This window comes from Apostichopus japonicus, chromosome 14 (assembly GCF_037975245.1).
Source record: "Apostichopus japonicus isolate 1M-3 chromosome 14, ASM3797524v1, whole genome shotgun sequence".
Classification (NCBI taxonomy): domain Eukaryota; kingdom Metazoa; phylum Echinodermata; class Holothuroidea; order Aspidochirotida; family Stichopodidae; genus Apostichopus; species Apostichopus japonicus.
Window position 1 is genome coordinate 17,045,425 of NC_092574.1, and position 23,292 is coordinate 17,068,716.

The 23,292-nt window shown below is 36.7% G+C and overlaps 3 protein-coding genes across 4 annotated transcripts in view; 2 read left to right on the plus strand and 1 right to left on the minus strand.

Annotated features, from left to right (window-relative positions):
• Nucleotides 1–23,292, plus strand: part of LOC139979642 (sodium- and chloride-dependent glycine transporter 1-like) — a 76,971-nt gene that overhangs the window by 43,619 nt on the left and 10,060 nt on the right. The gene's annotated exons all lie outside the window — the stretch shown is intronic.
• LOC139979641 (uncharacterized) lies at nt 595–18,180 on the plus strand. Its single transcript, XM_071990649.1, has 11 exons — nt 595–906; nt 3,152–3,290; nt 6,089–6,218; nt 7,413–7,609; nt 8,531–8,678; nt 9,117–9,200; nt 11,481–11,639; nt 12,191–12,250; nt 12,600–12,695; nt 13,408–13,527; nt 13,792–18,180. The coding sequence occupies exons 1-11, from the start codon at nt 839–841 to the stop codon at nt 13,947–13,949; spliced, it is 1,359 nt and encodes a 452-aa protein (XP_071846750.1). The 5' UTR covers nt 595–838; the 3' UTR covers nt 13,950–18,180.
• On the minus strand, nt 14,148–23,247 carry LOC139979644 (uncharacterized). The gene is made up of 4 exons (XM_071990654.1): nt 22,938–23,247; nt 21,001–21,308; nt 20,129–20,202; nt 14,148–18,372 (listed from the first exon to the last, which is right to left on the minus strand). The coding sequence occupies exons 1-4, from the start codon at nt 22,965–22,967 to the stop codon at nt 18,284–18,286; spliced, it is 501 nt and encodes a 166-aa protein (XP_071846755.1). The 5' UTR covers nt 22,968–23,247; the 3' UTR covers nt 14,148–18,283.

Genomic DNA, 23,292 nt, shown 5'->3' on the forward strand with positions numbered 1-23,292 from the left:
TGACAAAGTTTGATTGTATAGAAATGATGTTAAATTTAATATGCGGAAATTCATTCCAGTAAATATGAGCATATACGCCAGCGTACTTGCAATTAAGGCCTAAGCCCACCCGTGCTACATCGGGCTTTTGCTACAAATGTAGAGGCATTGCTACCCATATCAAATACAAACATTTTCTTTTTTGCTGCTTGTTCAAAAACATTTTATCCCTGCATGTGTTACTGTTAGGCATTTCCATACAGCAAATATGGGTATTCATACCAGTAAACTGGGAATAAATGCATAAGATTAATCACTTGTTTATGGGCTTTGTTAGGTGAATACTCATATCGAGCACAAGAAATTTGACTAATATGACAATGCTGCATTTCCATCGAATATGAGCATATATGTCGGCTTATTCATGACACACTCTCAAACAGCACTATACTGCATATCGCTGTTTTGAGATAAAGAGGCATTAATACTCATATGAAAAGGGCAATGTGTAAATTTGTGGGCAATCATTCTGTGGGAACTTGTTTATTTCCGTGCAAAAAATAATTTTTCTGCACCTCTAACAAACACGCGCGCCCTCTATTCAGTCAAGGTTACATGCTGCAGGTGTTTCGATTGGTCGAAAGTGACTCATGGTCGCTATATTGCGCAATGTCTGCCTCTAAGGTCACCTTTACTCAACGAAAGGCATGCGTTATGTACAGTGTACAACTGAAGCCTCGAAGATAGTGCCCGGTGTTTCAGTTACAACTACATAGAAACCCTTCCAAACCTTTCTGAGTCGCTTCTATTTGGATAATTAGCCTTCTCTTTTTGCTAATTCGTAAAATCGGCTAATACGATGGACAACAATGTGCCAGACAAGACTGCGTCAAACGGTCACGGTCGTACAGACAGTATGAAAAACAGGTGAGATAAAACAGCCGAAATGGAATATAAGCTGTAGTTTAACTTAGATTAGTCGATAAAGGCTAGGTCCCATATTACGTAGGCCTATATGAATTAAATCTGACCACTAAAAAACTGTGCAAAGGTGACTTTTCACAATGACTTGTTCGTTGAAGCTTAGTAGATGTTTTGTCAGTGACTGATACAAGATACATGAATTTTTTTAGGTCTACATGAATTAAAGTGTAAAACCTTCCAGAAGGGTAACACTGTTTCTCAAGAAGATAACAGTACATCTGAGACATATCTTTATTTAATTTGTTAGATTCTTCACAAAAAAACATGCTTCATTGAAACCTAAGTGATGCATGTTTGCATTATATACTCTTCAGTAGGAATAATTTTCTCACATTTCTTTACATATTCCTGATAGTACATGATTCCATGCCACCACTGTAACTCTCTGTATGTATAGTGGAATCAGAAGGAGGGGAGGGGGGGGGGGGAGTGGTCATGGATGATATCATTATTTTCACATTGTGTAATTAATATTTTAGTGCACATACATTGCATTGTCTAAGGAGGTCTGCCCCTGTTATATACTGGCCCCCACATGTTGTATATTTTTATGCAGTTTGAATGTGTTTGCAATGTTTCGGTGTCATTGGCTCTACTGTAGGATGACCACTTGGGTTGCTGTCTGTTACTGTTTTTTTTTGGTGGGGGGGGGGGGGCAGTGGAAAGAATTTGTCAGTGAACTTACTTGTTTTCAGAGTTTGAAATCATGCAGTTATGAGTTAATCATATTTAGTGTAGTAGCCAATGGAACGTTCGTTCTATCTTTCTAAATTTTATTACCCATTTATTAATAACCCAGTGAAAGAATTAATCAACAGTAAGTGATTTAATTTTATGGCCAGTAAACAATTAACCCTACACTTCAAAACCAAATTTGAGTTTCCTTTACCATGCAGGTATTAAGCTGGATTCTTAAAAAAAGGAGGTGGGTGGGGGTGGTGGGTAGGGTAATCAAATGGTCAAAATAAAATGGAAATACAAGAATAAAAAATTAATCAGGACAAGTGTCCAGAATTTGAACCTTTCAGCATTCTTCACAAAAAAGTGAATGTTGGCTGTTTGACTTCAAACTTTTTACACTTGACTTAAATATGAATTGACAAAACAAATGGGACATTCAACAACACATCTTAACAACTGTGTCATTAATGAAACTAGAAGACACAATTTTAGGATCAAAGCTGAAATAATAGCAGCTGATGTGGGGGACTATCATTACATCAGTGATTAAGGAAGGGTCCCTTTATGCCTCTGCCATCGATCAATACAAGGTACTGTATGAAGTCAGTCAATCATTACTCTACGTAATAATGATGACAGTACCAATTGTTCATTTCCCATCTACTGTACTCATAGCTAATTTGCTCATTGTTCTTATTGCTCTAGCAAATGTTTTACAGGTACAGTACCTTATCTAACATTCTGTATACAGGGGAGTTACAACTTACAACATAAGCCTGTAGTTTGTTTTCATTCTCCTCATCCTCAATCAAGTAGTGATATTAACTGTTCCTAAGTGAGGTTTTCCTTTAGCTGTTACCAGGCCTGTTGATGAGTGCTGTAGAAACTAAGTGTTTCTGAAATAAATATAAATTCCACTGCAATTTGTTACTGCATCCTGTCCTTGGAATTTATCTCAGCTTGAGGAGATTTTGAAGTTAAATTTATGGCATTAACCCTCAGCAGCAGCTGTGATGACATTTACCCTGGTTACAACCTTCTAAAGTCTTGCCATATTCCCCATTGACAAATTAGAGAAGAATCAACTGAGGTAGCATAACCTTGAAGTCACTTGTAACAAATAGTGAGGACAAGCTAGGCATAATGTAGTGAAAGACCTGTGCACCTTGCATGCTCACCTGAATATTGCCAAGTAAGGACATGCAGAAATGGTAAATTTCCTCTAGATTGGTAATAAAAAGATTAAAGAATTTCGTCCAAAGGTGACCATATTTGAAAATCTAGCATATAAGGTCAAATACAGTAAACCTTCAATGTTGTAAAGTCCATTATAAATTTGCTGGTACATGTAATAATGGTTGGTTTAATTAAAACATAAATAAAAATTTAACAAGCATTTAAGCTATTATGCTTTTGAAATAAGACTACCATATGTTGCTAAATAGGCTTCTTGTAAATTAAATAAATTGCTTCCCCAGCAGAATTTACATTTCTGTTTCTTTTGTAGGAATGCACTTACCGCTGATGAGAGTAAACTCCTTGAGGAATATTGGTGTAATGGGCTGCAGAGTTATGGGAGCAGTTTGAACAAGAAAAAGATATTGGAATTAACAAAACAAACTTCATTAAGTGCCAGAAGAATAAAGGTCAGTTTAAAATTTATTATTTTGCTCAAATTTGAACAACATTGGGTTAATTTTCTGCCACTGCTGATTCGTTTCCTATGAGTTTGATATTTTGAGAGCTCAACCAGGGCGGGCGTGATGTTAGAAAGCCCACTGAAATGGACTCTAGGGTCACCTTGATCCAGCGCAGTAGTTAAACAACATTGTTTTTATCTCAGTTGCAAGCTATCTTCTTATTCTCCACAAAAGGAGTCCTAGCTAGTCTTATTTGAACCCAATTAGGCTATGCCTGTTTAATTTATACCGAGGAATGGCTGGGATCTGATCTGGACCATCTGCAGGTAGCCTGTGCCCTCCCTGTGCTATTTTGTAGAAGGCCTTATGTAGACAGTAACAACTTCTAAAACGTTCCTCGCAACCAATGACAAAAGGAACAGTCATTGCAGTCTCTAAGTTTAATCTAAAGCTAATGCAACAACTGTCAATTGGAAGCAAACTACTCAATCTCTGTAAGACATGACAGATTACTGACAGAAAAATACCGAGGTAAATTTTACTGAGCATGTTGAGACATACCCAAGATATTGCATTACAAACGGAATGTCCCCATAATGGGGGAAAAAGAAAATATACTTGTCACAGCATTTTCTGGAAAAAGAAGGCATCCAAGGAATTAAAACAGACTCCCTGAATGAGGGCAATTATTGGGTAAAAAAAATATTCATGTCTTCATTGTCATCTTCGTTATGATTTTCGTCGTCAACATTAATAGAATACTGTACCTAAGTATCAATCTTTCCTGAATGTTTATATTGAGTAAGAAAGCCAATTATGGCTGGTAGAGTCAGTTGTGCCATGTAAAATTAATCCATAATTAATCAGAAGTCGGTGATCAGCTGTACTGTACATCGGCTAGGGATGGTGGTGTAAATTGTGCAAACTGTTCTGTCAATTCAGAGGAATGTATGTGTTCTCAATATACTGTAGGAAACACTCCCTGTTTAATTTCCCATAGGAGCAGTACTCTATGACTCACAGACCAGAGTGAGCAGTTCATGCTAGCCATGATACATGTCTGTCTGTTCTCTTGAGAATTGCTGTATTGCCTGCATAAAACTATGTCACATAATTTGTGTAAAGGTCCCAGTTGATCTGTGGTCATGAATGAACAGCTTTGTTAGGGATCTACTACCCCTTGCAGAGGTTATCTTGTAAATTCCTCAAACACAAGGTCTTTAAACTGTTGATGATTCAGATCTGCATTTGAACTGCAGAACAAATTTACCATCCATAATCTCAGGATCTCCTAGGTTGGACCTGAACTCCTTCAGGGGGTCCACTGTAAACAGAGAAATTTTGTTTATTTCATATATTGTAATTGTATGTTTTGTGTATAGTGGAGGTAAATTACCTCAAACTGTCGCCATTTCCTTAAAATGTCACAGCTGAATGTATTTCCAGCGCATTGTGAAAAAAGTTATGTTCGGGTCTTCCTAATAAAGAGTTAGAGCAGATTGATTTGAAAATTTACATAATTTGGGTTCATTGGAATTATATCATTGTATGGAAGCCTGCAGCTATGAGGATATCTCAGAGCTCAGGTTAAGAAATCATCATCTCAGCTACCAGTATGTAGAATGCTGGGGCCTTCCTTGCAAGGCTTAAAGGATTGGTTCAGGTGTCTGACATGTCTATCTTGTATGAAATAGCTTAAAAAGACAAACAGAATAGTGAAGAAACTACCATGATAGCATTCTCTGCTAAGGCGATATCACACTTTGAAGATTTCACAATTTCTTTGCAAATGACTGGTGTAGAAAGACTAACTGTGAGGGTGTGATGTCACATCCTCACTTCCTTAACATGTGTCAATATATTTCATTAAAAAATAATTATAATACATTTTTTTTTCACAAAACTAAAAAAATATAATCAAACATTCTTCAGATGTTAAATCTCAAATACTTCCCTTGACACATATGAGATCTCCTGACGTATCTTTTGGTTGTAGGTCATAAAATCTTACAAAATATTTTAATAAAATAACAAAGACTTTTCAGGAATGTGAGGATATGACGTCACAGCTAGTCTGATTTCAGCAGTTTCTACACAATCAGATAGAACTTTAAATTTGAATATCTCCTAAACGGAAAAAGATATTTGAATAATTTCTTCACTGTTGGGTTTCTTTTATTGTCCTCTTTCATATAAGATAAACATTTTTGACACCTGAACTATTCCTTTAATTGTGTTTGCTCTGTGGTGCTCTACATTAATTATTTGAAGCAAGTCTAGCAGCAGTGTGTCAAGTTTTTTTTTCCATTAAACCTACATCTCCCATCATTACGTTATAACGAAGTGTACAGTACTTTGACTTCAACCTTCTTTCACTTAAATTCATTGGCAACATAATGTGCTACATCAGCATATTCTTAGGCCTGTCTGGATTTTGTATGGATTACACTGTTTACCAAAATTTGTAACCTACACTTGCAGCAGTGATTATTCATTCAATGCTTGCCACGCATGGCAATTGCCATCAGCTACCATGATGTTGATGAGCCAAATGTTGGTAAGCTGAGTTGACCAAATCTGTCTTATTAATCTGACGATTAAAAATTGCATTCAATAGTTGAGAAGGTTGAAAGACAAACATGAAGAAATGTTCCAGGAATGTTCAATATCTCTAGGCCACTACCATCACTAGATTAAATTTAGCTTCTGACTTGATCATACTTTATTGGATTGTTTGTAATTGTTTGAATGACACTAGACACACCGTTTTTTTTTATGTATTTGTTTGTTATATATCTCATTAGAACTGGATTGACAACAAAAAAACAAAGCAGGTCAGAAGAAAATTTGGCAGCCGCAGCAAAGTACCTTCACTAAAACCCAGGAAAAAGAGTGCCTATAGCTGCTTCATGGCAGAGTATATTTCAGAACATGGTGGGTACAGTAGATATGAAGTTCATTATATCTGAGTAGTCAAGAAAATCCAACCTTGTTTCTGATGCAAGCCACAAGTCTTTTAATTTTATTGTTAGAAGAATTGAGCAAACATCCAGCTTTACTATTGGCTTTCTTTGTGGTGGTTTTGAAGGAGGTGGCTTGAGTCACCCCCCCCCCCCTTCTATCCTTCCCACAATCACTTTCCTTGTTTAGCTGTGACAAAGATTGTTAGCATGCATGCCATGACATTTCAAAGAAAAACAAATTAGAAAAATGTGATACTAGTACTGATCATAATGGTGGTACTACACCCAGGTGTTTGCTCTTTCTGACTGGGGTGGGAGTCTAAAATCCAACACAGGACTCACAAAATGTGGGGTGACATGTTGGTTACTAAAATTGCCATAAAAAAGAGAAAGTGGTGAGCTTTTATGATTTCTTTACCATAAGTCAGCTCATACACAGCTCAACATGACAATGTTCACCTTTATGCAACCAAGGTAAGGATATCATGTCTGTCTGACTTAAGTCTATCTGTCTGTCAGCCTGGCTCTGTGTCCAAATTTGGAAAGATTCTTCTATTCACACAGTGTCCAATGTAACTGAATAAAATTTGATGAAGTTGGATGATTTGTATCTGTGTTGTTCATGAGCTTGTGATCAAGGTCATGTATGGCTTACGATGTGACATAGATATGCCTGGGATATTCAAGAATTTGAATTGGAGCCTTCTTCTAGAGATTATTAACATGTGTTCATTATATTAAGTTTGCAATGCCTGATCAAGATTCATAGTGTTCTCTAGTCCTGATTGTTTATGAGAATTTAATTACTTGAGGCCTAATCACAAATCGTGTACTGATTCCAGTCAGCTTGTGTTCAAAATAACGTTCTTCTATGTAAGCATGCATGGTTTGTGGGATATGGGACATGGGTTTGTCTCCTGCACAGGTACAAATGTGTACAATAGATCTGCATGCAAGTAGTCAAGTAATACTGTGTAATGTTGTCTGGAGTGGTCTATATATGCTACACTCCGTACATTCATTGCATGAAACAAGTTCTCTGTCTGAATTCCAAGTAATTAACCACCTTTAGGGATGCAGCTATCTGGATAAAATACTGACATTGAGCTGCCTTTTATCATAATTGCCTAAATGAGTTAATCTTCAATTTTTCTTTGTTTTGCAGCAACATCACCTGAAAACCAGGCTACAACCCTTAACAAAGCCAATGAAGCATGGAAGAAAGTAAAAGGTACACCAGAAGTAAGCAAATACAAGGAGCAAGCAGATAACAAAAATAGGATGGATGCCGAAGGTGCTACAATCAGGCAGGAGCATAAGAAGGTCATGGCCAGGCACATTTTGACTGAAATCAAGAAAATGGTAAAAAACTGAAATAGCAGTAACCAAAGGCTATCATTTGCAGTGAGAGTGTTTATAAACACAATTCCATGGTATGTCAATTACATACTGCAGAAATTTCAGTGGAAGACTGATGACTATAACAATCTGTATAATTAGAGCTGCATATTGTTTCACTCCCATCTGTAGGTATGACATTGCAGGTGTTATCATGGCTGCTAATTAAATAGCCTTTCACTTATGTTTTTACTCCAATGACTATGCCAAATTATGTTTCTCTATATTTCATTACCGATGAAAATACTCTAGTACAACATTCCCAAGTACTTGACACTTGACATAAGAATTAAGACGCAAACTCTAACCAATTTCCCCCATATGGTAGAACATGCATGGAACCGCTACGTGCCTCCACATTTTTTACTATAGCAAATAAAAGTGGAAATATTAGTGTTATCATTGCAATTAACACAGGAAAAATCTCCACTGTTCCTATTGCTTTATATCCAACTAGGAAGCTAAAGTGATGTGATTTCAGTAGTAGTGGGTGAGGGAATTTTCTGCTCTGTACTGAAGAACAGCAAAGTCATCTTTCAAAGTATGAAACAAAAAACAACAATCACAATCAAATTTACCACAAAAGTCATAACCAGTGAAGCAGATTGACGCTGTGATGTTGCATGTTAACTCCAGTTACTGTATTCTTTCATAGAGGTCACAAGCATGACTGCTATGATATCGTTGACTCAAATAACTAGCAATTCAATAATTTACCTGAATATTGCAATGAATTATCATTGGGGTATTGTGGTGGAAAACAAAAAGATATTCCATCTTGTTTTTGCACGTCTGTGTGTGTGTGCGTGTGTGAGATTGTTGAGGGTGCTTTAATGTTTGTTCCTATTACTGGGAGTAATATAATTGTTCTTCATTTCTTTCCAGTGTTTTCAACTTGAAGAATTGGACTATGAAGCAATGTTCGTTGCCATAGATACAGAGCAAAATCTCCATAGTTCAGGAACTACTGAAGGACAAAAGTTTTTAGATAAAGAGGTAGAACTCTTACGAAAATTTGGACTGAGTGTTATAGGTATGCAAAACAATTTCATTGTTGAGTTATTATTCATTGCAGTTATTTATTAGTCAAGTGGCATAGAGACTTTAAATGCCTGGAAGTCAGATTGCTTTGACTTCATCCCTCTTACCAACCAACATCCCTTTAAAATTGTAGCAAACCAAGACAAAAAAAGAGTTGCTGATGTAAATTTGAAGTAGTAAGTAGAGCAATTATATGAATGGGTTTTCCAGTAGAAGTCAAATCTATTAGGTGGTGTAATGCACAGTAGCACAAGTAGCGCGAGTTCCTGCTTGCAGGATCATCTGTATACATATATATATTTATATATATATATACATACAATTATCCCACAAAAATCAACTGCATATGAGGAAATATTTAAAGGTCATACATTCATTTTGAAGGTAGATCAAACTTGTGATTGTTTTTTCTTTCTGTTTCATTCAATAGGGGGTAATGCTGATGGTCCTGTTAAAGAAGCAACCCGTGAAACTCTACGTACCAGCGTGCAGGAGCTCTTTAACGAAAAATACTGTAAGTGAAACTGACTAAATCACATTCATCAATTGCATCTTGGGAGAGAAATATCATTATTGTCTTATTGTCACTTATAACTCATTAGCAATCAACAGGAATTTTTTTGATATGATAAAGTCAAATTCCATTCTTAAACTGCTGAGTGAAGTACGAACAACTGGAAAATCAGTCAATCAGTTTCCCAATTGTTCACAGCGCTACTTACATTAGCTGCCTAATATTGATTGTTCATTATTATGAGCTGCAGACATTAAAATGCAATATTCCAATTTTTTGGCTCATAGTAAAGTATTTACTACACAAACAATACTGTGGTTTCCGTTTAGTTGGAAAAGAAAGCAATTTAAAGAAATTTGATGTTAAAGTTAGCAGATTCTCACTGACCAGAAATGTGATGCGAACAAGCTAATGAACGTACAGGTCACTGTGTGTCGTCATTCTGCAGAGTGTACCCCATAGGCAAAACAATAACAATGGACTTTCTTTTTACTTCTCTTAAGAAAGTGAGCCTTTTATTAACTTCATTCTTGCAATAAACATGCAGCTACAGGAAAAAGAAATGGTTGTTAGAATTTTTCACACATGGCTACTTAAACTCATTTTGGTTGGCAGTTCTTCAATTACAAGTAAATTATGGTTACAAACCTGCATCAATGACTGATCATATTTTGTAAGATTCGTTGCCATTATAGGCCACGTTACATAGTGTGCGGTATGATATTGAGGCCTTACCGCAATTCCGATTCTTACCTTGTGAAAATATCAACATTTCAGGTATTTCTTCATTTTTGTTGCAATTAATCGTGTTTTGCAGTTAGTTTCGGACAGTGGATGCAGTTGAATCCAAGAAATACAAAGCTCTGCGGGGTATATGTCTCAGTCTTGCTGACATAAAGTATAATGCTTTCAGCAAGTCACAACTGCACAAAAGCAGATACACAAGCAATTGGAACACCACAGAAAAACAAAATGCCTGATGGATTCCTTGTTACACATTTTAAGAGTTTCAAAAGTGAAAAATGCATGAACTTTTACCGTCTCAGGAAAATATATACATTAGGTAGTCGGTAGTCGAGCACAATTGGCATGGATAATTTCAAATGGTATAGCAAACATGCCAAATATTCAAAGCATACTTCCAGCCTACCAATAAGGATGACTATCTCTATTAACAGAAGACCCAAAAATGGAACTAATCAGTATCGATCTAGTATAGCCCATCATTCTTCCTAAGGTAAATAAAAAAGCTAAACTCTTCGCTGGTTGAATAAGTCATATTTTCTGTCATCCTCGTTGTCTATAACCCGTCCTTATAAACCTGGATTTACCTAGATATGACTAAGTGACGTGAAAACAACGGTCAGCCTGGCATATGAAAGATATTGCTTATACCACCCAAAGACAGAAATGTGACGGTAATTATGACCAGGGTAAAAAAAATTGACGTACACAAGGTAACAATTTTGAGTTTAGAAGTAAACATGTAGCATAACGCCAATTCGTCCCAAGGAAACTATTCGGAACAATGTATCCTCTGTCCCAGTCATCGTTTCTGAAGTGTGCTGAACATATTTTTGCCGGCATACGGTGGGAAACCTGGGAGCGAGAAAGTCATTGCGAGTTCTCCTTACAAAATAAATCCAAGCCTGCAGCGTTTGTCGTCGGTTTGATCACTGGGAAACATAAAGAAACTAAATCTTCGGTTCCAAAAAGTGTATTGGCAACATCCTACTACACAAATCATTGGCATTTTGATACTAACAGTTTATATTTGACAGAGTGTCGTACAGGCATAGTACCGTACTGAAGTGAATAGCTGGATCGACGGTTTTCCTCACACAACTCCACACATCTACGTCAGGGTGAACTACAGTCACTTGTGCGCTTAGGAATGTTTGTGAAAATAGGAATTTCTTTGTCCAAAAGTGCTAGGTTTTACTGAGTCCCACAATAACATAATGCAATTTGTCATAATGGAAGTGAAAAGATGTAACATAAATTTGAACGGATTAGAGGATGTAGAAAAACCACCACATATTCAATTTAAAGGAATTAAAATGTTTTCAACTTAAGGAAACTTGCAAAGCTTTAATGTTGGGAAGGTTTCCAGTGAATAGAACAGTTCTTGTGTGTTAATATTACACTGTTAGCTGGATTGAGGCATGAACTCGAGTTTATCATGTAAACTAGTAAACTATGTTACTAGCTATCTGATTTAAGGCACATTGCTATCCCTGCAACATTTTAAGGACACATGTTTGATTTATATGATCACAGATGCAGGTACGGGCAGAAGAGCAATGAGCTACAAGCAGCTTGCTATGGGGAATATTGTGGTTGATGGTCTGCCACCTGGTATTACCTGCAAACGACCGTCTGCGTATGGAGTCGATGATCTGCAAGCAATATTACGCAGCAAAAATAGTATTACCATCCGTAAGTTTGTTGTTTTATTTGTATGTCTTACTAGTAAAGCACAAGGCCAACAAGTGTTACCTTTCAGTGAGCAGATATCCTTTTGCTTTCTACAGTCATTTACAGTCATCAATTGTTATAAAGCTAAGCAGGACAATTGGAACACTTACAAACATGATATGAGAGTAGGGGAGGGGGGGGGGTGAGTGGACATAGGGGCTGGGTGTTTTTGCTGCAGAACTTCATTGAAATTGTCACATGATACATGCTGGTAGGTACACACAATACCAGCTTAAAGGGAAATAATCACAATGAAATATATTCACTGAAATGGAGAAGGGAGGGGTCTGTCCATAATATAGATAGTGGTATGTTATAGTTACACCACTACATAAAAATTTTGACCTGGGCTTAGGGTACTTGCTGTTTTTTCGTCCTGTAATGGTGTTCATGACTGTACACATTTATATTGTCCATATATTGTTGTATATACTTATAGTGTGTGTAAGTTCTCATGAGAACATATTGTAACCAATCAAGTTTATTTCACTTTCATTGCTTTTCCTCACAAGGTTCTTCCAGCAATGCAACTATTACTCCAGTGGCCAATTGCTCATCAGCAAATGAACATGGTACGTACAAAACTTATATCGAACTTAAAGTTTGCTGATATAACATACTTTTTAAAAATATCTTTTGTTCGATTTTACAGCACAAGTCATTTAACTTCCTGTTCAAAATCTAAACCTTTTGGTTTAAGCTAGTTGACCATTTGTTAAAAATTCTCTGGAGCAAAATGACTGTACTACACTCAGACTAATTGTAGTTCTGCAGTTTTGTAGTGACCATGATCAGAATGTTAATATGTCGGCAGCAGAATTGCACATATCAAAGCTTAAAACAAACACAAATATAATCAATTTTATATAATGTGCTTGCTCACTGTGTTTGTTCCCTTTCCTCTGTAATTTCTGTTTGCAGTGTCTGTGAGTGATGAGAGTCAAATGTTAGACCTGCAGGATCAAGATCAAGGCTCTAGTCATGATGAAGCTGTTCAGCCATCGTACGACCAAGAGGGTTAGTGGTTTGGCTGTCATGTTCTACTTCATTTCTATCTTTATTGCAGTGGTTAGAACATTCTTTGCTTATGCATACAACAAGCATTGCATTTCATCATTTTTGGTTTTGATGATAATTGTAACCTTTTTAGTCGTGATGCATGCATGTGTATGTGTTGTGAAGTAAAGCTTGTAAACAGGATATCTCACAGAGAGAAGCGTGGACATATCATGTGAATGTCAGATTTAATAAGTGACATGCAAGGTGATATATTACAGGGTATTTATTTGTATCTATTATCTCCACTTACTGGAGTGGCAAAGATTTTGTAGTATCTTAGGGGAGTATTTGTCACCATGACACTCAGGCAAACCCTTGTTAGTACTCAGTGTGCCAGTGAGCATTCCTATCCTAAAAATTGACAAATGTCATGTCCAGTGCATGATGTAATTCCCAATGTGATTGTTTCTTATTAAAACTAATGAGTCTGAGATAAACATCCATGACAGAAATGAATTACATTAAAGTCATTAACTTGTAGCTTCTGTCCTTCATAAATGTGAATGGTACCATTACTTCCTGTCATTACATTGTGCTGAAATAGCAAATTGTTTATTCTTTTTATCCCTCTCATCATCTCATTTCATTGGAAGTTACGAAGATTGTAACATCCCGATGCATGAGTTTGCACTTCTAATGGAACTATGTATCATTTTCATAATCTCCATAGAACCTGCAGTCATTCTGCTGGACATATTTGAAGACTTACACTCATGTCCAGAAAATACTGAGGAAGATGTGCATGAAGAGGTACAAGCAGGAGAAGAAAAAGAGCAGGAGGACGAAGCAGGTATGGTGACCCCCTTTCCATAGTATTACACCTTAACCAACAATGAATTCTGAATGAATGAATGAATGATTCTGTTGCTTTTAACAGATTTCTCAACATGCTTACATATTTTGCACATTGTGGGTTCCTGCTTCTAGGGCATAGGCCTACTAATTTGAACATAGTTTTCAAGCTGGAGTAGCAACTTCCTGATTAATCATTCACCACTATTATTGTTAAATGATTAAGTTTTCCATGCTATTAAAAGTATTTTTTTTGTTTCAGCTGATTTCTTCCCGGTGGAGAAAGTCCTTAAGAAGAGGCAGAAGAAGGGAGAAACTCAGTATCTGGTCAAGTGGCACGGGTACTCTTCCAAATATAATCAATGGGTAGATGCAGGGAGCATCTCAAAGGAAGCCCTGGATCTGTATAAAGGCATTTAAGGATTTCCACTTATATCTCCTTAATTTTTTATTTAAAATAGCATAATTGTTTAAGTAGTAGCTTGCCAAGTGTTTGGTTGTATGTTGAGTGTAATTAAGATGTTTTAGTAGAGTAAATGCCAGGCTACGGCATGACGTCATGTTTCCTTGTTTAGGTATATGAGTTCTTTTAAGCAATCAAGTAGAACACAGTCGACGTAGAGTATTAACAAATAACATGTTATAATTTATTGCGTTACATCATGCTGTACAGGACAGATATATAGGACGACATGTCCAAGGTTACTTGTTGACAGATGGAGAGACAGGGTGAACAAGGACGGGCAGACGGCATGCTTTAACTTATATATCAATATGCAAATACACAGCTCATTAACATACAGGTGCAGATTATACAATGTAGTGCATCGTTTGCACACGTACATATGAATGCATATTCAATAACATTACATCCCCCTTTCTTTAATAAGTTGGGAGTCTTAGATAGGCTACAATTCAATTAAACATTCTTAATAATTACAAGGGCTTTGTGTAAGTCTGGTAGTATTTCGCAAACAATACTACACAGCTTGTAAAAATTATAATTCCAACATCAATCTTTTCTTTACTCTCTGACCAGACCTAGTAATAAAAACATCTTCTTGTGGGTCTGGACCTTCTGGTTCTGGTGCCAGAATATTTTCTATTTCTGAACTGGGGTCAGAGTTATGGTTTATAATCTCTGACTGGGGTAGAACCTTTTCCCCTTCCTTTAAATGTTTCCTATTCCTCCTCAGTTTTCCGCCCGAGTCGGTTTGAATTTCATACGATCGTGGTTCATGTCTTTGCTTTAGTAATGTACCTGGGGTCCATTTGCCTGAACTTTAGTCTTGTACATATACACTTTGTCCGGGAACTAACGGACTCAAAGGTTTTGCTGTTTTATCATGATAGAACTTATGTGTGTCCTGCCTATCCTGCATACGGTCAAAAATTGAATCACGATCAACATTCTTATTTTGTACTCTGACAGGAAGATTAGATTTCACTTTACGATTGAGCTGTTTTAATATATATTTAATACATTTACATGTGTGGTTGGGGTTTCTTAAATGTATTATGAGGAAATATGAATAAATATTTATGTTTGTGAAAAGTTGCATGAAAAAATGAGAACATTTTCTAAGGGCAAGGGTAGCATATTGCATGTTTGAAGTATTTTAGACAGTGGCTGTGTATGTCAGTGTTATTTCTGTTATGTGTATGTTTATTAGTTGCAGTAGCAGCTGCAATTGTCAGTAGTTTGGAGGGCATTCGATTGCCAGGTCTTGAGTGAGACAGACACCTCAATAGATGTACTAAATGCACGCAACTCATCATGTATGCTTTCTCTTTTCAACCACGCATCGCTCCGCAGGAAAGCCCTCATAATTATTTATATACTAGGACACATTATAACACCCTAACAATGCCCATTTCAAGAGTGTAATAGTCAAATACCAGTTGAATATGGTATTAGTTGATGTACAGGTTTAGCCTACAGATATAAAGTTTTGGATACTTGTCCATTTTTTCTAAACATAAAACTACAACCCATGGTGATAGAACATTTGCTAAGTGTGGTCAAAAGTGTAGAACGCCCTCCCTCCGGATCTCTACATCATTCTGAGCATTCATAGTTTAAGAAACGTTTGAAACATCTCTTTCCAAAATCTGATTATTACTTTATGAGACTAACTGCAGAGAAACAACCATTGTTTCAACTTTCTTTTGTTTAGTAATGTCTGCCTTGTAGTTTGTATCATATTGTCTGCTTTGCTTTCAACACAACCATACATGCCTTGTTTTCAAGGCCATGCATAAACCTTTTCATTCACAAGGTTTTTCTTGTACACAAAATTGCTTGCTTTCACTCATAATACTTCATTAAAAAGTGACATATGTATCATATCGATAACATGACATAAGAACAAAATATATACTAGGCACACAAGTATGTAGACAAATTTGAGTAAAAAGGTTTTATTTGCTCATTTACAGGATTTTCAATTTGTAACCATTAACATTAAAACCACAGCATTTCTACCCCCCATCTGGGGCAATGTCAGCAAATAATTTACTAAGTTTTGCCCCCATATCAAGTATGAGCTGAAGTTTGTCATGAATGGTCAGGTGCTGTGTTTTTAAGGTTTTCAGTTTTGAAATTTGGTGGCCTCAAACAAACTTTCCACTCCCCAAAATTTAATAAGGGTTATGTACCTACAGAGTTTGATGTACATGTAAGCTGCTCATGTTTCTATCAATGCATCTGTTGAATCTTTTGTTTATGGATATACGTTGAATTTATTGATGAAACTTATATGACTGTTACCGCCACTTGACCTCAACCAAAACAAAAAATTTCCCTGAAAATTAAAGAGATTATGTTCTCACTTTAAAACAATGTTTTGAAGTTTAAAAAGCAGTCCATTGAAATATGCGTCAAGAAATTCAGAGAGATAAAAGATACTCAAGCCAAGGTCGACAGTCAAAGTTTCAGCTAGGTTCACAAAACTTCAACTACCTAATACTGCATTAGATGGTTCTCATATTTTTCACCACTGCTGACCCTCTTGATTCAGTCTAAAACAATTGGAATTATCTGATATGTAACATTAACCTAGGAACAAAATTTGAAGGGCAAGCATCTTTGCATCTAGTGATATTGTGTTAAAATGTAGTCACTACACAAACAACATCTCATGATTCTCTCAGCTTGTGTGTAGGAATAAAACAAAGAATTAAGAAACATTATGAGACTACTTCACATACCACTGTTAACCCATTTCTTGCAAAATGTTAGGTTTGGGCAGGAAAAGATGTAACATACAACAGAAAGCCATATATTTGAGCAACTTGGAGGGAAAAATTGCAATGACATTGCAGCAAGCAGCTTGGACTTATTTACTATTTATATGCCACATAGTACACCACCAAGAAATCTCTTTTAGTGCTGCTGTTAGTATACATACATTTTTCTTGACCGCTGTACTAGCACTTAAACTTTTCATGGATTCCTGTACAAGAACACATCATGTTCATTACATACTATAATAAGAGACATTGGTAAAAATGGTCATATGAAGTAATATGAAAAGATGTAAATAACTGTTACTGATCACCAACATTATACTGTAAGCGAGTTAACCAGATGTGCTACTCCCAGTGACATTAGTGAAAGATTCAACTTGGAAATAATTTTGGTTTTGCAATGAGGTCAACGCTATGTTGGTAAGGACAGAGTCCACAGCCATACTGAAGTATTTGGGGTTCCTTGCCACGGATGATGGTACCAGACCCTTCATTCATGGATTCTCTGAACCAGTCTTCGTGGGAACCAGACACAATTAACTTCTTTATGTGGTATGTGATGCAGTGCGGCTCATCTTCTGGCAAATTGAATACTCTTACATTATCAGATATAATCATAATTTGACATGATTCCGTGTATACCTGGTAGTACATGTATCTTGGATATGTGTCTTCTGCACATGCGGAGTAATGAAATGAACATGAAATCATTTTAAAGCATGGATTTACCTATTGGGATTGGTAACTACTGGTACCTTAAAAACTCTCAATGGGACTTACGAATGAACTTAATATTAAAAGTTTGGTAATTATTCTCTAATCAGTAGAGCTGCTACATGTAAATTACACGTAGGGGCAATACGTGTGATCACTCAAACCCTCACTGCTATGACTTAAAAATTAGAAAGGTAGGACCAGCTTTCTAGAACCATTCAGTACTTCAGCAAGAGTAAACAATGAAAGATATCACCTGAAACATAAAATTCACTTAAGAAAAGTTGTCCAGTCTGTCTGATATCCTACAAATATTGAATTCTGTTCCCATTACTTCAATGAAAATCTCAATTACTTAAGTTTAAAAGTTATTCAGAAGTTGAGATATGCTTGTATTATTTGGAACCCAGAGAAATCAAATGACCAGCACTCTCATCCACTACTCAAAGGTGATCATATGCATCATCCTGACATAGATATATGTATATCCATTAAATACAAAGAATACATTTTAAGTTTATCCACATTATAAGACGATTGACCTTGCATTACACTCTGACTACCTTGGTAGGCCAACTAGCCTGTTTGACTTTGAACATTGGGCTTTTAGATAATGACTTTATCCCCTTAGAACCGTGTACATTTGTCTTAATTACTTTACTAAAATATTGTCTTGAATTGTCACCTTTGTAAACAAAATCCTCAGTCATACATATGCAACATTAATATGTTTGGGTCTGGGAGGGTCTTTTGTGATTTATGGGGAATTGAAATTGGATATCTTATACATACTAAGAGAAATTCAACACAGCTATCTTACCACTTGATGGTAACTTGGGTTTAACTGAGCACCTTTCATCACGAGTTGCTGGACATCCCCCTGTCAGATTAGCAAATTAAAGACCAAAATATCAATTAGGAACAGACTCGTTTACAAACGATCAGCATTAATGCAAATCCACTGTATTAATTCAAAAGTTTCAGTCTCAACATACCAATCTTTTACCACAGATAACATGTCGCTTATCAGTCGTCGAAGGTTACAAGAATAAGGCTAGAATGTTAAACATAAGCCAGACAGCAAATCCACACTTTGGTTTTAATGATGCTAGATGAAAAATTGTATATTAATGTGACACACTAGGCTGTAAGGTATAGAAAGGATGAAGAACATACTTCAATCTAAGTACAGCAACAGTCATTGAGATATAACAAACAATATTCACAATGGCCGCTGATGGCCGAGATGGAAACTTTTCTTGTATTCAGCATACAGATTGATCTCTGTCAAAGACAACAGGCTTCTTTTACTCAATGTGGTACACGTACAAGTCATACATTAATAAGCAGACGCATGGCAAGGTAAACCCTGGGTCTCAAAGATATTGCGCCTGTTGGCCTCAAACTAGGGGACAGCTAATTTTCGTAAACTGTGCCTGGTCAGTTCCCCAACGTTAATACATCCACACCTGAAGTTTTGCAATTTGCATAATATGATGAAAAACTTCAACAACGGAAGCAAAGACATATTATAACGATGATTCATAATGATATTGTCCATTCCAATAGCAACATTGTATATGCCAACTCTACCTACCTTTGTGCTTAGGCATGTATGCAGCGACGTACATTGCAATTCTGAAATTTACCGACATACTTAAGTTACTTCAGATTTCGTAGAGACTTCTGATACTTATCTACAGATGCCTTTAAGCTAATTTTCAATTGTAAACAGCCTTCTCATATTCTTATAAGGCGAAGGGCACTTGTTATCTAATAGGCTAGTCGGTGGGAGATACGGTAGGTTATAAAATAACCTTGCTTGCAAGATCTGAGCGAGTGGATGACCGACATTGCACTTGCAAAGAATAATTGGAAAATTTAAGAAACCAATAAAAGCTAATTACTTTAATGTGAGTGATGAATGTTTCTTCTGTCGATCACCAATAGCTGATATTTTGAAATAAATGAGCAAAAGCACAAAAACTAAAGAGATGACTGCGGTTTGTCCAAGCTTCCCGACGTAAGATATGTTTACAATGTTACCACAAATTGACCTCTGGTGACCCCAAATGACCTTTTACCTCCACCAAAATAATAGGCTTCTTTTACTTCATGAGGTACTTTTACACACCAAATATGATATTGCTCCAAGCTTCCCTTCTTGAGATATCCTGTTTACAAGCAAGGTGTCTCACACATACACACTCATCCGCCTGCTTGACTGCAAGGTTATGATTATCATCAAAACAAAACAAGACAGGAATTAACAATTCAACTAATCATGAGGCCCGCCAATGTTTTGCTCATGTTTGGAGAGCATCATAAACTAACAAAGTGTATCTTTCTATGGGTTTGCAACTGACTACTGAAATTGAAACTTCTTAACTATTAGCTGATGATAGCTGTAAAACACCTTTGTCCAGTCATTTCATGTTGTGGTAGCTTATAACTGTAGTGATCTTTGAGGATATGCTATGATGAAATACTGAGAAATGTTAAAGGCTTTTACTCATTCACCAGTAAACTTATAGGCCCAGCTCTGCAAAGTCATTGAATAATATTATTCATAAGCAATGATAACTATTTATCAAAATCTGTCGTAGCCACGCATATGTTTGAATGAGCACTGTTACCTTCGGAGTTAAGTGAAAAAAGGTAGAAGTCCACTTTTTGTTTTTCGGTTTTCTTCTTCTCTGCCACGGACCATCTGTTCAAAAAAAAAGAAGAAATTGTATTACAAATTGGCTAGGCGTGGAATCCACTCATACAATATCACTAAACGCTGTTCTTCATATGGGGACTGATTTACTTTGTCAACAGTTGGCATAAATATTTTTTACCCTTTTACACCCAAAAATATTTATGCCAAGCAGGTCACATACTAGGAAACTTGACTTTAAAGGTGACCTATTAAATGTCTGAAAAGTGACTCTACAATTGCTAAAAGATAATTGCCATAGGTTGCCATATGTAGTAACTACGTCACAGACATAACTGTTTAACAAATACAGGCAGTACATGTTTGGGTGTAGACATTACTGATAACCCTAACCCACAACAACTGGGCCAAAACTGTACATCCATTCGTGAGACTATACATACACATTCTTAACTCTCAGCCAGGCTATTAAGGAAAGACCCATGTGGAAACTAGGGCAACATTTCACGACAAAACTGGAGAATTTTCTATTGCATATTATGTAAAAAAAAGGCACTGTGCAGGCTTTCAGAAGTAGTTTTCACCAAGAAACAGAAATGTTTAAGCACAATTGCTAGATGCTATTAAATTATTGAAACATATGCTCACACCTTTATTACTTAGGTTGTAAGTCATATCGTGGAAAAGTAAATGAAATTTATCAAGAAAAGTTAAAGTAAGAGTAACGTTCAAGAAGTAAAAAAATCAGAAGGGTTAAGTTAGAGTTACTTGAAATCCGCTAAAAAAAAAGAATGCATTTGATGTTGCTCATCATTTGTTGCTACAACTTTACTAAAAGTTACTAACCGGTGCTCCTCATACTTTTTTCTGGTCATTTTGTGAACACTTTTCAAGTGTTTTGTAAGAGAGGCAAAATGTTGGCCATTCTTCTTACATCCCTCGACTTTACAAATTTCAGGATGCCGATACTTCATCCATTTTTTCTTTTTGGCCTCTTTGAAATACACAGCAGGTGAGCATTCTGGCAGGGCATTATGCTGGGATCTATTCAAACTGTGAGCAGACTTCAGATGACGATCAATCCGTTTTGTTAGTTTTCCATACTGGCGGCAATCTTCAATCCGACAACAGTCATCAACAGGAAGAATGTTTATCTGCATGAAATGAACAAAATGTGTCTTAAATTTATTTTAACAGAGTATCTAATGGATTGCATTGATTACTGATGAGCTGATACCCAATATACAAGCAGTTGCGGAGCTAGGGGTATTGATCAGGGGGGTCGAGAATGGTCTGTAGAGGCGCTTTCAACACTATCTAAGCGGAGCGCCACCACAGGTTGGCGCGGAGCGAACAGAACCTTTTTGAGTATGGATACTCCCTAGATCACCGGAAATTACCCTTTCCAGGCCTTGCTAATTAGCAGATAAACAAAGAATAGATAGGTATCATCGCCATCAAAATGTGACAAATGTCAATAGGTAGATGAGAGCGCTAAAAAGTCAATAATCGCGAATAAGTAAAAAGTGGTAAGAAGCTGAAAAGGGCGCCAGCAGTCCATTTGAGTCTGTCAGGGGGGCATTCGCCCCCCCCCCCCACGACTGTATGGACGCTCCGCCACTGTATACAAGTAGTAGCATCAATATCAAATGCGTCTTCTCCTGACTTTCAACTTGTCTAACTACATGACCGTAAACAGGAAGGAAACCACTCTCTTATCATATCTTTCCTACATTTCTTTTAATTCAATAGTGGTTGTGCCCATATAAACGTAACATGTTATTACTTCAACATTTAAATGCATTACTAAAGCTACCCATGTATGCAAATTTGCAAACTTGAACATTTTATCACAACTGCATTTGATAGTTTAGATCTAAAATTTTGAAGGACCTATACCAAATCAAAACTGATTAGACATAGGTCTAAACACAGTTCTGTTCTATGCACAAGGCCTAGTCTGCCAGCATAGCTATAGCCAAAGTGAAGGGTTTAAGAAGCAAAAGTAAACTTAACCTTGTTACACAGCAAGCATCAAACCCAATTGCCAAAAGGCACTGTCACACTGGTACCAAACTATATGAACATGAATTTTCAAGTACAATTAACATAATAGCCCTGCAGTAGTGCTGTGCATCACCTCTACTGTGTTACACCCCATTTCACAGTTTGTGCGATCTGCTCAACGTTGTTGTAACCTCATTACCCCATCTACGCTGCATCTACATCATCTCTCACACATAGCTATTTGGCTAACTTCACCATGGAGATCTCTAGCACCACATTTTCCTCTCTAAAATGATAACCATAGAAGTTAAATTCAAAAAAATGTTTAATTTGGCTCAAACACGATTGTAGCACTAAACCAGGCAGTATGCCAAGCAAGGTGAACACGGAAACATTCGTGTGAAGAATTAGATCTGCAAGTGGTCACTTTCAGACACTTTTCCATCTGATTAGCCAATAAAGTTGTCTGTTTTGGCCCCATGATATATAGCATGCTAAGAGAAAGTAATGGAGTGTATCACTGTGCACAGAGAGTGTAAGTAGGCCTAGACTTATTACTAGTAATAATCCTGTAGGCCAAAATTAAGCTAGGCCTAACCCAGGCCTATATATGCATTGGACCGTCAGTAGCGTTACTGTTCCTTTGTTTAGGCGTTAAAAACTCGAACCATTTAGGCTAGTGCGTGTTCATTAATACGCGGTTCCAAATATGAAGTAGTATTTGTACTAGTCATTATAAGCTTTATGCTATAACTTAAGCAGGCCTATGGATATACCCTAACATGTCCTTTCTTCGTTCTCGGCATGACGAATTGACGAATTTTTAACAGAAGTGTGAACTGGAATCAAGCGGTACAGTACCTCCTTTAGGTTTGTATCATAGGCATTTCCGATCCCGTCGTCATACTCCTAGACTCCTTGTCCAGTCGCGCAGTTCTTTGTCTTACAATGGAACGTGTAACAGCTTTGCAGTAACTACTGTGCCACCTGTAACACATGTTACCGTGTTGCGAACACAGCACAGTAGTTACTGATGCACGGTGGCCGAACATGAACAGTAGTTACTGTACTAGCTATGAGTATCGGGTGTTTATGTGCATTTGTGTTCACTGAGTTTCAATTTTTTTTCTT

Excerpts from the sequence above, each read along its gene's own strand:
- LOC139979641 (XM_071990649.1), top strand. The coding sequence starts at position 839 with ATGGACAACAATGTGCCAGACAAGACTGCGTCAAACGGTCACGGTCGT. Across the intron at positions 907-3,151 it reads ACAGACAGTATGAAAAACAG|GAATGCACTTACCGCTGATG; the intron begins GTGAGATAAAAC and ends TTTCTTTTGTAG. Across the intron at positions 7,610-8,530 it reads TGACTGAAATCAAGAAAATG|TGTTTTCAACTTGAAGAATT; the intron begins GTAAAAAACTGA and ends ATTTCTTTCCAG.
- LOC139979644 (XM_071990654.1), bottom strand. The coding sequence starts at position 22,967 with ATGCCGAGAACGAAGAAAGGACATGTTAGG. Across the intron at positions 20,203-21,000 it reads AAAAAGTATGAGGAGCACCG|ATGGTCCGTGGCAGAGAAGA; the intron begins GTTAGTAACTTT and ends TTTTTTGAACAG. Across the intron at positions 18,373-20,128 it reads TTTTTCACTTAACTCCGAAG|GGGGATGTCCAGCAACTCGT; the intron begins GTAACAGTGCTC and ends CTAATCTGACAG.